This window comes from Cygnus olor, chromosome 2 (assembly GCF_009769625.2).
Source record: "Cygnus olor isolate bCygOlo1 chromosome 2, bCygOlo1.pri.v2, whole genome shotgun sequence".
NCBI lineage: Eukaryota > Metazoa > Chordata > Aves > Anseriformes > Anatidae > Cygnus > Cygnus olor.
Genome location: NC_049170.1, coordinates 3,311,418 through 3,326,516, shown reverse-complemented (window position 1 = coordinate 3,326,516; position 15,099 = coordinate 3,311,418). Strand labels below are relative to the sequence as shown.

Here is a 15,099-nt window from a genome sequence, read left to right as displayed (position 1 = left end):
AAGCCATATTTTCAAAACTGTCCAAGCTATTTGGGATTTACATGATGAACAATGAATTTTGCTCCCAAGGAAAAAGAATGTTCCTGAAATGTCAAAATTGGCCAACATTGCCAAAGGTTTAATTTTTTTTTAATTTATTTTTTCTTCTTTTCATAAACTTTTTGAAATGATCATTCAAAACCATCCTAATTTACTTTAAATTCTATTTTTACCGTGCAAAGGACTTCTCAACAAAATTCTTCTGATCAACTGTAACCAAGGCCACAGAAAATCAAGCTCTGACTTTCTGAAGCTGAGTGGTGAAAACAAAAGGTATCAAATAAATAAATGGTTAAGTTTTGACCATGTTGACTTGAATGATTTGTTCAAGGTCCCACAGTGAGCCATGAGAATTTGATTCTTTGTTCTCTGTATCACAGGTCCAATATATTTACTACTAAATGCACCTACTGAAGAGAGGTACATCCCCAAAGGGGTTGGAGATCCTTAAAATACAGGAGACTGATCATTCTAAGTAAGGTTTTCTCCTTGCATGAAACTTCTCCATAAAGGTATCATACCTCTCCTCTGGAATCCCCATCTTCAGATTCAGATGAGGACTCCTGAGCAATGGATGAAGGTCTGGATCGTCCATGCCGAGGAGATGCAGAGGGAGTTTTTGACTCCTCATCACTTTCTGCACCTGGCACTCGAAGTGTAGCTAAAAAGCAGAGCAACCCAAAAGTAAGAAATTAAGATCTCCTATTTGAACATGGACCAAATCTGTAATAACTTTCAATGTCATAAAAACAAATATTGCTAGAGAAGATCACTTGCAGTATTTAGTGTGATATCCTACTGATATATAGGATTGAGTAAACACGGAGACGTTTTAATGCATGAGGCTGTGTGCCTACTACATGCATTGTTACTGCATTGCAGGAATATCTGTAGGAGAGGTATGTCTCTATCTTTGCTTCAAGATAAAAATTTACTACATGGAAATAAATAGATGGCAAGATAATCAGTACACAAAACCAGATATTTTTCACATAATTCAGCAAGTCATTGATTCACTGCACAGCTATGCACAAAGTTTTCAGCCTTGACTTGATTTTTAAAACCCCATTTTGAGCTAAACTTTAAGACGTGGGAAGTCTTCAAAGCAGGATTCCTCTCTTACTCAGGAGTGATGCCTATCTGAGTAAATCAAGCACCTAAGATGTTCAAAACAAACTTCTTCCATTTTTACAATTTGCCCTACACTCCGAAGCTTACATTTAATCCTATTTATTTAAATTAACATTGTATGCCTGAGATGGACATAAGCCATTTCAGTGTATTGTAGTAGTTTATTTATTCTCAAATTTGTAGACTAAGACATGTCAGTTTGGATGGGCTCTTACTAAAATTCTTAGTACTAAACATTTACTAATGTTCATATGCTTATGTAGGCTGTTTCAGAACTGCTTCACAAATCTCACTGATATTTAAAGACCAAATGGTAACAAAGACTTCATATTTTTTCTAAACTAATTAAATTGTGCTTGCCAGGTTGCTTACCCTGACTTATTTTTGCAGATACCATTTCTGAGATACGAGAGGTGAGTTTCTGGAAGAACTCTTCTGTTCCAACATCAGCTAATGAAATAGGGGTTTTGGGTACACCTTCCCTACCAGCTTCAAGATCTCCTGGAAACAACAACAAAAAAGTCTATTAAGCATTCAATATGGCATTGGAAAGTAATTTTAAGTAACAAAGCTTCTGTGGAAGGAAGGTCTATGTTTCTTCACTTCTGGTGCTTTTAAAAATTGTTTGCTCATTTTTTTCTTCAAAAAATTAACCCTGAACAGAGACCAGTCCCAAAAAGTTCCATTTTGGACAGTTACAAGAGAACAGAAGGACAAAAGTAGGTGGTGATCATGAAAAACAAAGACAATCTCAGCTGTAGGTGTAAAGGGCAGGAAAAGGAGAAAGAAAATAGCTTCTCTTACCTTCAGAGGGATGAACAGCTCTGAAAAAAAAGAGTAAAGCATAGTTAGAAGTTAAATGAAACGTGTAGGAAGAAGATCTAAATGAGAAAAAACCCCTCCTTCTCACAACTTGTGCATGAAGGCTGAGAACAGCTCGATTAGGACTCTGCTTGGCATTGAGCAGTGCTTGTTTATCCAGGATGCCTCCACTGCTACCTAACACAACTGGTGGGTCACCGAAGTAGCTCAGTGTCAGAGGGCTCACACTAAAAGCAGACACCAGCACTGGCTCAGTTCCATCACTCCATATCCTACAGTCTGTACTGCCTGAATTCCCTTTGGCTACATCAAGATTTGGAGAACCGGCTCATACACGCACAAACACTTGGCTGTCTTAACTTTTAAGCCAATCCCACCTGAGAATTCTTATTCCTGACTTGTTTTAAATCTGTAGCTTGAGAAGACCTGGGTGCTTGGGAAATGGGTTGCAGAGTAACACTCTGTCTCCCAGGTGTTACATGGACTTTTATCTCAGCTGGCACTGAAATAAAACTATTACAGTTGGAGGCATTATGTCAAGTGGGATCTGCAGTTATAGAGGGACAATGGTCAGTACTACAGATGTTGGTATTCAAGATCTTTGTTCAGGATCCTCAATGGAAATAGCCTCTTTTTTTGTAGGTATGAGCCACTCGCTTCTCACTGTTTTACCAAAATCATTTCCAGCTACCTGATAGCTACCAGACCAATGAGCACTCTGTCACACACAGCCAGTAATTTCACAGTGAAATCTGTTGCTGAGACATGTATACAACACGTCCAAAGTACAACACTGCCTAAAACTGACTTGGGAACCTGTGCAGGACGATATCGGCATTGCTCCACTTCAGCCTGGGTGGCCAGCCACTTACCCCAGCGTGGTCATTATGGCTTCTGATACCATCACGCGCTCTTGGGTCAGAACTTCAGCCTCTTTCACTGCAAAATTAGGGTTTATCATCAGAGGACAGAAGACATAGGATGGTCTTTTATATATTTACTTAGGCACATTTTCTAGACATGGATTACTGGAATACTGACATGGTGAATCTGCTTGTTAGTAGCTCCTGAGCTGAGATACATACTCCCACTTACGTGATGCAAACACTTGTTCCTCTCCCTGTTCACAAAGATGTAGGATTGTCCCATTTCTCTACAGTGCTCAAGCTATTCTGCTTTAGCTCTTAGTACAGTAAAATGTGGGATGAAAGGAAGGATAAAAGAAAAATGCTTCAAGTCCTTCCTAGTGCTGCCCCTACTCTCAACCTATATTTACTTCCCCCTCCTCTTAGTGCAGGAACATGAAAGAAGAACTTATGGAAAGTTACCAATAGGGGAATCAATAACTCTGTCTGTCTTGGATTCCTAAAGGCAACTCTGCAATGCAAAATACCTTAGAAGACTGAAAATCATCTTAAAATATTTTTATGGGACTTTTTCCAGTTAATTTACATTACTTTTTTTAAAATTTTAATTAAATTTAATTTATTTAATTTAATTTTGTGGTTAATATGGGTTCTTTCTCATACTTGTCTTCTGTTTATACAGAAAAGATGCTGCTTTTAACTGAAGCTTGGGAAATCAGAAATCTAAAACATCATTTTAAAAGTTAAGAGCATCATCATCTGCAAGGCAAGCAAAGTCATAGCTAATCTTGTGAAACTTGACCAAAATTTTGGTCATGACTTGATTATTTCCTTATCAGTCATACTCTTAGGAACTGTATGGAAGGTAATATAGAGAACATCATTATTATAAGAAAGATTTACCATCTGCAACTTCTAGGGTGGCAGTACAGATGGACTGGCCAGCTTTGTTGGTAGCAATGCATGTATAAGCTCCACTGTACTTCTTTTTAACATCCAACAGGATTAGACTGTGATGCATATTTGAACTGGCGAGTTTATATCCAGGAGTATCTGGTTTGATCCACAGGATGTCTTCCTGAGACTCTTCTTTCATCCAAGTAATAGTTGGTGGAGGGTGTCCTAAAAGGAAAACCAATGAAGTGAACTAATTTTTTCTAATGGTGCTATTTCCACACAATCACAAGCCATGCTATGAACAAATGCTGCTTTTGATTTTTGCTTCCTGATTTTTCTCCAAAAATAAGTCATAATACATAGTAAAGGACATAAGATTTCTATGGCACACTCATAAAGACATCAAAACTTTTTTTAAAGCCCAGGCTGTTAATCAACACATCTTCATAAGACTAGTAAGTATTATTATCCTTATTTTTACAGACAGAAAATGGAGGTGAAGATGAGTGACATGCTTTCCTGCAAAGTGGACAAAATCTCTTAGAGTTGGGAGTAAAGTCCCAAACTTCAGATTAAATACAAGAGATGAGGCTGCAATGACTTGGGTCAGAGTGTCCAAAATGTATTATGAAGTTACGCAATTTAAGTGTTATGGAAGGAGACTAGGTAACTATTCACTTACCTTCAACTTTACAGATAATGTGATGCTTGCACCTTTCTTCTACCTTTTTGTTAGTAAATCTTTCTAGGAACCTTGGTGTATCAGCTGCTCATGGGAATCTGAAAATGACATTATTGATGAAACATGGTGACAACTTCAGTGTGAGTTTAGACTATTGAAAAATTTCTACAGGTTCTGTCACCACCTGCTGTGGCTTCTCTCACCTGTTTCTGGCTCTTCTTTCTCATCAGGATCTGTAACACAAGGAGAAGAAAACAAATGACAAATACAAATACGTTTTTGTCCATGAATTGATGAAAAAAACAGAAAGGGGATTCCAGGGGATTACTCATTGCAGGACATATTACACAGAAATCTTAGTTCTGTTAAAACATTATTCTGAAGTACATTTATTAATAATGACAAGAATAGTCCTATAGCATAGGAATGTATCCTGTTTAGGTTTTCAAGTACTACTATAACTTATACTCATAAATATAATTTTCATAACTTACAATGCCTGCCTACCAAGATGACCTAATTACTAATTTCAGAACAATTATATTAATAAATACAAATATACATGGTCGTCTCTGGAAACACCAGCTTCACAACTCTCAAAATTTTAGTTTTATGACAGTGTCTTATTACAACAGCCTCATATATTACTTATAAGAGGCCCTCAGTTTTTGTAAAATTAACCATTAAAGTTAATGTAGGCAGGAGTAAACTGTATGTTTATGAAACAGTCAGATTCCAGAGAAGTGATATGTCTCATCTTTGGGACTCACAGTAAATTTACAGGTGAACTAAGATTAAAGCATGTTGTGTTTTAACTACAGCCTTCTCCATCTCCCATGACTTCCCTTGGTAGGCTTTCTCAAGAAAAATAACTATACAAATGGGAAAATTTCACCGGAACAGAGAAAATCAGTTCACTGGAACAGAGAAAATCAGGTGCCAAAAATAGGCCAGTATTACCTTTGACTACCAGCCTGGCTGATGAATATGCAGAACCAGCAGAGTTGATGAGAAATATTGAGTATTGGCCAGCATCTGACTTAGTGACATTGAGAATTTCCAGTGAATGCAATTCCCTTTTAATCGATCTTCAGGATACGATCCGAGGCCTTTAATGGCTGTCCATTCTTGAACCAATAGAGACGGGGCTCTGGGTACCCTGTGAGGAGCAGTTACAGACACATACAACAGAATGCATTAGCAACGCTGATTTGGGAACATCTCCAACCAGGCAGATCCTTCTGGACAGTCAAAGAATCCTCAACTGTGCCCTGGGAAGTTGTTTTGAAAGTTTACCCAACTGGAACTGACAGCAAATTCATGAAATTCTATTTATTATTTATGAAAGTTCTTTTGTGTCTCTTCAGTTTTGGAACTCCTCATATTTGTTGCATATCCAAATGCCTTCCGGGTTGGAAAGGTAATGCTCATGTCTGACTTGCAATGTACATAAAGTGGAAAGTCCCAGTGAAGTAAAATGTGGATCTAAATCACCCTGGCTTATATCACAGTTTCAGTATTGGCTCCAAAAACTGAAACCAAGAGAGTTCTCATCATTTTTTACAGGCAACAATCAGAAAACAAACAAACAAACAAACAAAAAAACAGTAGAATCTCTACCTCTCCCTACAATAGACAGACAACATCAGAAGGATGTTCTGCATTTTTTAACTTGTGGCAGTGACTCCCTCACAGAGTAAGGCAAATCTAGAATTGTTTCATTTATTAAAGTTAATAAAAGACACTCTCACTGTCATCTTCTTTTTTTTTTTTTAATTTCTTATTGCTCCTCTATAACTAATGTGCTCAGAGACAGCAAGACTTTGTTTTCAGAAGCATATGCCTGTAATTATCCCTGTAGATTAGGAAGAGAACGAGACATTTATTTGCCTGAGTCTCCTGCAAAAGTCAATGCATCAGCATTGACTCATCAGCACACACAGACATTCTTCTAGCTGTTTTGTGTAAATATGGTGCAAGATGCACAGACCGGGGACACAACTGCAGAAGAGCACATCAGAATACCTTGGCTAGCACTTCACCCTGACAACAAACCTGGAACAAAGGACAGTGTTGTGGGCTCCCCTCACCTTTCACCTTCAGGTGAATTTAGCCAGTGGTGCTCCAGGTGCCACATGAATATCATGAAGTTCATCGAGGATCTGGGGCAATTGCTCCTCTTCAGTGGTAGATTCCTCCTGTTCTCGACTAAGAAGCGATTAGAATTAGAAAGAAGAAAGTCAGAAAGCCAGAAAAAAGAGATTGGAATCAGAAACGCCTATTTTAGATTAATTTAATCTGTGTATTTTGTCATTATGACAACAGATTCAGCAGCATATGGCATTAAAAGTAATGGAAAGATATTGTGAAGAAATATCTGGGCTAGCCTCGACGCAGCCAGAGTAAGTTTCCACATGATAAACGTCCAGCTGTTGTAGTTACTGCATCTGAATATTCAGCTGGTCAGTGTTCCTTTATGACATTAAACTGGCCATACCAGATATAGCAAAAACAGACTTCATATAAATATACATGGCGATCTTATCATTCCAAAAGTCAGAAAGAGTTAGAGTTTGATATTTTACCTTGAAATATATTCTTTGGCACTGTAGTAAGAAGATGTCTCTGTTGCATCTGCTGCTGTCTCATAGTCAGTGCTGGTCACTGTTAAATGGGAAAGGAAATATTTTATATATTCTGAGCTTTGAAAATTTTATTCTACTATAATCATAGTTTCCCTATTAATGTGAGTGACTGGCAGTTTAATTTCACTGCTGCTACTGCAGCAGGCTCCCACTTGCCCCTGCATTATGTAAAACACCTCAGTTTATCGGAAAAGCTTTGCTCAGAGCCTCACCTTGGTGTTGGCAAAACCCGACTGGACCAAAGAGATTTGAGAGTGAAACATTTTGTGGGCAACGTTGTACATATTTTTAATATGTAAACAGTGTTTTTCTTGAAAAAATATATATCCACCTCTGAACATGACCCCTTCCCTCTGTTTTTTCTACAGTGGTTTTGAGACTTACAGTCCACTCGAAGCTCAGCCTTGGTTGAAGCAACTCCCATGTTGTTTTCAGCAAGGCAACGGTAAACGCCCATGTCAGTGGGGACCACAGCTGTGATGATCAGCTGGTGGCACCCCTCCTGGTCCTCGTTGATCATGTAATGATCATTTTCTTCAATAGCTTTCCCATCCTTGAACCAGCGAACCGTGGGAGGGGTTTGCCAACAACAATACAGTCGAAGCTGACAGGATATCCATCTTGTAACCTCTTGGTTCTGGAGCTCAGTCATGAACATGGGAGCTAAAGCCAGGGTAGTTTGGGAGAAGAAAGAAAAAAATGGTTGTGTTAAAAGATGTATTTTAGGAGCACTGCTGCCCAGTGCCTGAAGACTTCTGGTTTAGGGTTTTAAATTGCAGAGTAGTTTCTTTCCTCCATGACAACAGTCAAGAAGAAAGTCCCTGATAAACACTATGAAGATATTCCACCATAAGCATTGCAATACCGCCAGTGCAAACTGGAACATTGTCTTTGTTCCTCCCCTTTTCTAAACGTCTTTTCTTCCTCAGGACTGTTCTGAAAACTGTTTCACTGATGTAAGGACAATAATCATATAGCATTTATGGCCATCTGATTACTGTAGGGGACATTTCTACTGTGAAAAGCAGCTTTGTAAATAAGTGAATACTTTGCAGTCTCTGCCTTCATCACTGATCTGCCCTCCTCTCCCACATACAAGAAAGAACAAAAACTTAATCTTTTTTTCCAGAAGTGCAAAGTTTCCAGGAAAATATCTGCACAAAATGAAAAACAAAAATTTTAGAAATTAAGTCACGAGTGAGAACGTTCTGACATGCTCCAGCTGCCTCTTTCAAATCATAAAAAACATGTGCTTTACCTACCTGTATCAGAAGTCAGCAAAGGTGGTGGTGGTCTCATTACTGGTGGTGCAAACTTCCCATGGGTGGGTGGTGTTGCTTTCCCAATACGCAATTCAATTTTCTTAGGGCCCTGTTCTAAAATGTCAATCTCCACAGGAATTCCCAGAGCACCGAACATCTCTCTGAAACGAGTGGCGGCAGTTTTTGCCTCGGACAAGATTTCAAACTTGATGTAAATGTATTGGTCATCCTCACGATATGTCTGATGGTCAACCACGTCTATGTCCCCTTCATCCGCGCTGACAAGAGCTCTTCCTCCACATCAGATATCTCCGTTGAGATCTTGGCCCTGAAAAGTCTATGAAGTCTCCTTCCTGCTTTACGGAAAGCATCATCCAGCTCGCTGCCAGAGGAGCTCTCTGTCTCACTATCAGTGCTTTGTTTAATTTGCTTCTCCTTACGAAGCACTTGAGGTTCCTGAGTGCCAATCACCACCTTGGCACTATGTGAAACCTTCCCAAATTTATTGGATACCTCACAGGTGTATTTACCTGCATCTTTCCTATCCAGGCCAGTGATGATCAAAGAGCAGGTCCCATCACTGTAATTATCTATGTGATAGTAGCGACCATCCGAAAGTTCTTCCCCATCTTTCAGCCAACGGACTTTCATGTCAGTTTGCTGTGGGCCATGCACTCAAGGTGGAGAGTGCTTCCAGGCTCTCCACAGAAGTCTCTGAAGGTCTCAGTAAACACTGGACATTCTTGTTGCTTGATCTCTTTCCTGACTTTGTAGCCTTTGAAAGCAGCCTGAATCTTCACAGCAGCCTTGTTCATGGAAGGATCATCTAAATCTGTTATTTCTGGTTCAGCTGGCTTAGCAGCTGGGGCAGCCACAACAGTCTCCACACTGGATTTCTCCCACTGTTTCCATAATTTGCCTGTGGAGACAGACTGAACCTTGGCAGTAACACTAACACTTTTCTTTCCAGCTTTCTTGAGGTAGTTCACTAGTGAAGGAGTCCCAGCTCTGGACTCATCATCTGAGCTTGTGAAGGACAAATCTGCTTCTCCTGTCCTGGCCAGCTCATCACATGTGGAGTACTCCTCTGAGTAATAGTGAGACATCTCTGCTTCCTCCTTCTTCAGCTTCTGGAGCCTCTCGTCCTCTTCAGGTACCTCACTGATGGAATCCAAGGTGGGCTCCCGGCTCATCCGGCGTTTCTTGGCCAGAGCTTCCCACAGGAGGTGGAGGTCTCCCTCCTGCGCAGCCTCGGGGGGCAGCCTGGGCTGGTCGTGGCCATCTACCAGCTCTTCCTGTTGGCTTGCAGGGGGCGCTTCCATGGCGATCTCTTTTAGCATTGTCACTGTAGGCACTGAGGAGAATTAAATTGATAAGATGTTAAAAGACAAAGTCTATGAGTAAGCTCTGAAAAGCACATGGAAACATTATTCTAAAGTCTGGACAGAAGAGGACCAGTGGCACTTAACTAAGCATTTTATTGAGAACAAAATACAAATTTAATACAACTGCACATGGTCCTGGTCAACTTGTTCAGGGTGACCTTGCTTTGGGCAGGTGGGTTGGACAACATGCCAGATGTCCTTTTCAACCTCAGCTATCCCGTGATTCTATGCACAAGCATAAGACATGGCCAGACAATAACTTTTTCTCTTCCTCACACATTTGAACAAATAAATTTATGAGCTTTTTGAATATATATTTTTGAATAAATTTTTGAGCTTTTAAAATGTTGCAATTTAATTAATATCTACTTAAGAATGTTAGTGGAGCCTGGAAAGCTATTTATTCATGTTCATGCCATTTTAAAGCCAGACAGGGCTCCACCAACTGTCTGAAATAGCTCTCCAGTGGCTGTAATGACAGCTGAGACTCCCCTCACATGGAGGCACCTGCCTGTGGATATCTTGAGTTACATGTGTCCAAGTCTGAAAGTTGTAACTCACCCTCTGGGACACACTGACCTGCCACAGCATGGTGCCCAATGACACTGGAGATGCTCCAGGCTGTTTGGGACATCCTTCTGTGGCTTGCAGATATAGCACAAGACCTATGAGTAATCTGGGTCCTTCCAAAGAAGGAGACAGAGGCCAGGGACAGTATCCTAAAGTACCTCAGTTGGACTAGATGCCTATGTGCGGGCAATTGAATCCACACCTTAAGGGTGTAATTCAGCTTCCTAAGCACTATAACCTAGTGCCATTTGGGATGGCCAGGACAGGGGCTGGAAGATATCACGCAGAACCTATGAAAGAGCCCTTGCTTTTTGAAGTGGCAGCTGAAGGCCAGGCAGGATACCCTAAGGCATCTCAAAAAGCACCAGAAACCCAGGTAGAGGCAACCGTATCCCACCTTAAACATCTTATGTGAGCAGATCAAAACTATTAGAAATTCAGGAATTTACTGAGTTGTACCAAAAAGGAAAATAACAATTATTTGTGGATCTTAGACTTAGCTTGTAAAGGAAAACAAATTCCAATCCAACACATGGAGATGCCCCTAGCTGTCCATAAACAGAACTGATTTAACATCACCCAAATGCACACACCATACCTTCAAGACACAAGCTGGCAACAGACTTGACTTCTGGAGAAACCATGCAGGTATATGTGTCCTGATCTTCAGGTTTAAATGCATGAATAATGAGTATTTGTTTTTTTCCATCAGAGATGATTTCATATCTCCCTCCAGTGTGTATTTGTTCTTTTCCTTTCAGCCATGTCACGCTCTCTTTGATTTCACTTGATAATTTGCACTCCAGGCGAGCCATGTCCCCTTCTGAGACTGATCCTCCCACCAAAGGATGGGTGACCGTAACTGTAGGTTCTGTAATTATGAAAAAAAAAAGGTGAATTAACACAGAGAACATACCACAGTCTGACTTTAAGGCACTCCAGATCACTCTTTGAAATGTCCAAGCATCCACTTAAATATATACATGCAAAAGTCATTTCATTTTTTCCATTCCTGCGTTTATTTGCTGATCTTCATTTACCCATCACAACCAGTATTCAAGCAGTCCTACAGATCCTAGAAGATCTTAACATTTAGAAGTGAAAAAATGAAGAAACAATATGAAGAATAAAAAAGAAAATAAATTATTAAAAGATGCATTCATCCAAGTGTTGAAAGGGAAATAAAAAATAAAATTATGCTAGTTTAGGAAGAGTTTAAAAAAAAAAAAAAACACAAAAAGAATAAAGAATATCTCACACAAAAAGAATAAAGAATATCTCAAAAAAACCTGTCTACTTTGGCTTGCAAATGAATTGCTGTTTGTACGTCACTGAGGCTCAAAATGAAGACAAATGCTTTAAACGTGCAGATGTTGACTCAGCACACGGCTAAGTTCCTACAAGCAGCACACATCTGAGTGTGATCCACCCCTCTGCTCATTTCAGCAGGGTGAGGGAACCACTGCCCAAAATACCTTGGATTTGCTGTAGACAAAGGGAGCGTATGCAGAGTTACCAGGGTCCAGCTGACGCACTGGAAGACGTTGCAAAACCATCATTGAGTATCTGAGCTTAAGAGCAAAAGAGGATTTTTTTTTTTATTACCATTATTCTCACTTCGAGGAATTTGCTGGGCATTCAGTTATCACAGGAGGAGTTGCAAGAAAAGAAAGATTGAGGCAGTGGCTCTGCATCCCACTTCCAAAGATACACCAACAGACAGCAAAGAAACTCTGTTCTCCAGCACTCCTTTGTGGGGGTTATTACAAAAGATATGCAAATAATGTAAAGAGAGAGGAAGATGGGTGAAGAAGACAACATTGCCCACCACGGCATCAGTACCAGGGTCTTGGTTGCCCCAAACGCATTCCAGCATGCCCCTTCTGATGCATTCCATCTGAACTCCACCAGAAAAGAAACTCATGGCGACCGGAAAACACATGGATGCAGTTCACGCCGCAAGACAGCTTGATTGCAGGTTGGAGAAAATAAGGGTTGAGTACTAACAACACAGCAGGTTTTGCTTTGTGGCAGCCCAGAACAATTTATGTATTTTTTTTTCAAGCTCTTTCTCCTATATTGTGTTGGCAGCAAAGCACTGAAAGGTGTTGCAGAGTGAACTCTTCCAGGAGATACCTGGAACGGGAGAAGCAGACATGCCATGCGAAACAGGCCTACAACAGCTTGCAGTCCTCCGTGGGGGCATCTCTCCTTTCTCACCTAGCTGCACCATTTGAGGGAAGTGCACCGGCTCGCTGGCCCCAACTTTGTTTAGAGCCGAGACGCGGAATCTGTAGGGTTCACCTGGGGTGAGATCGTCCACGATAAACTCCGTGTTTGGAATAATGCCCTTGCTGCATGACTGCCAGCCAATACCTGGGATCTTCCTCTCCACTTGTAGCCTAGGATGTTGCAACCACCGTCGCTCAGCGGTTTGTACCAAGACAGAGTTACAGAGTGACTGTTCTTACTTAAAACTTCTGGTTCTTCGGGGGGATCAGGGTGGGCTGGAGGCACAACAGAGGTCCGGTGATGCATGATATGAACAATATTGCTTTATATTAAAACAATCCGAGAGCTTTCTACAAGCAATAAAAAGGAAGCATGACAAATTCACTATTTGTATCATTGTAAAGCTGAGGGGTACATGCCCATGACTCAGACATACCTGTGCACTGGCTTCTCCTGCACTGATCTACACTGCTAAAAACAAACTTATTTTCCAGCTGCCCTCTCAGACACTTAATGTCACACATTATTGTGATACTTTTCCCACTGCTTTTTCCCACCCAATTCAAAATAAAGATGACCCTATACTATGTGTGTTATTAAGGAATTTGGCTGAACGTTTCAAGTACATTTGGGCCTTGATTTTATTCACTTCAGGTCCAGCCTTGAACCATCAGGTTACCATTGGACTACAGAGTAACTCAAGTAACATCAAGAGCAAATCACTTAATTTCTGTGTAATTGCTGTTTGTGTCGTAGCATCGGGCATTAGCAAAAAAATACATAATGGGAATACCGTGGTGTCCTACCAGGCTGGCTACTGACAATCATACTCAGTACAATGGAAAATGTTCCTTATCTAATTTACTCTTTGGCTTAGAAGTTGGAAATAATTACAGTTTTCAAGTTCATGGCATTTACCAAGTAAACAACCTGCCACCATGTACTAAACCAATAAATTAAAGGTAAAACAGCCAGTTCTTTAATTTTGAACACCACAGTCTTTTCTTCCCACATAATAGAGAATTCTTTTCTATATTTTCAGCCAAAATTCATCTACAAAACCTGCCATCAGGAGTTCACGAGGATACCATTTTACAATTCTTTAAGTGTAAATGCCCAAAATAATGTGAAACTGTTTTCAATGGAAGATATCAGGCATCTCTCAAGTCTCAGCACTCATGAGAGGGACAGAACAGACTACCTGAAATAATTTAAAGAAGGGATGGTCAGTCAGTGGCTCTTGAACATCTCAAGTACAGTGTACAGCTAAAACACATTGCAGTTATCTCATAACCACCCCTGGGGCTGTGCTGGCATGACCATTGCTGGATGACTGACCTACCCCCCTGTGGAAAGGAGCCAGGCCTCTGGGTGCTGGAATGGATATTATTGAACCATTTGTTTAACAAACTCCACAAGGGAATTTGGCATCTACTGTCTTCTCCACTTGCAAAGTACTCCAAGAGCTTCTCATTCTCATATCTCTGAAGTATGAGGTGCAAGTCTTATGGATTTCAGCCACATAAAGATTGTAATATGCAACACAGTAATCTGGAATACTGGTTGCCTTGCACTTGAGTAGATAAGCAGACTTCATAGGGTTCTCTGCAGCCCTTGATAATTTTTTCCACATGCACTCCAGTGCAGCTCCTTCCTGTGCCCACGGGTTTGCTGAATGTGGTGTTGAACTCTGAATAAATTCATTTCCATGCAATTGTGTTACACTTTACAGAGGACCGCAGTTAAAGAAAGCTGGTGAACATCTCTATCATCACTAGCCTGATCTAATTTTATTCTGATGGGCTGAATTGTTTCTGGTCAAGGAACAAGTTGCCCTGAAGCATCTTCTCAGACAAAGAACACTACCTCGGGACATGGAAGGCAAAGAGAAAAAAATCAGTACAAAGATTAGAAAATTTGAGGTTGTAGCTCAATGCCAAAGTCTGAGATTTCAAGTGCCACAGGGCTAGAACATCAGACACAACATATGAACTTACCTATAACAGATAACTTGGCTGATGCAATTATTTCCCTGGAAGCAAAGGTCACCTCTCCTGAATGATGCGGTTGAGCTTTTCTCAGAATAAGTTTGTATTTGTTTCCATCTGCTTGTACCTCCCAGTCCTCATCTGATTGGATCTCCATGTCATTAATATACCAGGTAACTTCATTAATTGGCACAGCTTCACTTAGAACACAGCTAAATGTAGCTTTCTCTCCCGGAGAGACTTCCACATCAGTGAGAGGCTGCAAGATCTTCAGGCGCCATCCTATGGATGAAAATAGTTAGACCCTTAGTTATAGCAACAAAACCAGGTAAGAGATGGTGTGAATATTTGTGTTGAATCTCTGGACAGTCAGGCCCCAGAGACCAAGGAGATCATTAAAAGGGAGCTTATGTGTATCACTAGAACAGATGATATCATTGGGGGCTGAAACTTTCCAAAACTTTCAGGAGCAAAAATCAACTAAGCAATGTCTTTCTTTTCCAAGTAGCAGAAAAATACAATGGAGTTACTTAAGGGAACTTGCAGGGCTTTTCAGTATCTGAAGTCACAAATCTGAAAT

General features: G+C 40.4%; 1 protein-coding gene across 1 annotated transcript in view; it reads right to left on the bottom strand.

Annotated features, from left to right (window-relative positions):
- OBSCN (obscurin, cytoskeletal calmodulin and titin-interacting RhoGEF) overlaps positions 1-15,099 on the bottom strand; it is a 180,612-nt gene that overhangs the window by 53,891 nt on the left and 111,622 nt on the right. Inside the window, 21 exon segments of the mRNA XM_040550191.1 lie at positions 561-700; positions 1,543-1,671; positions 1,975-1,994; positions 2,865-2,931; positions 3,762-3,980; positions 4,438-4,515; positions 4,518-4,535; positions 4,641-4,670; positions 5,398-5,518; positions 5,520-5,596; positions 6,528-6,545; positions 6,548-6,645; positions 7,023-7,101; positions 7,467-7,658; positions 7,661-7,706; positions 7,708-7,745; positions 8,345-8,629; positions 8,632-9,003; positions 9,006-9,698; positions 10,898-11,170; positions 14,529-14,801. Of these exon segments, the coding sequence (XP_040406125.1) occupies positions 561-700; positions 1,543-1,671; positions 1,975-1,994; positions 2,865-2,931; positions 3,762-3,980; positions 4,438-4,515; positions 4,518-4,535; positions 4,641-4,670; positions 5,398-5,518; positions 5,520-5,596; positions 6,528-6,545; positions 6,548-6,645; positions 7,023-7,101; positions 7,467-7,658; positions 7,661-7,706; positions 7,708-7,745; positions 8,345-8,629; positions 8,632-9,003; positions 9,006-9,698; positions 10,898-11,170; positions 14,529-14,801 (3,266 nt within the window).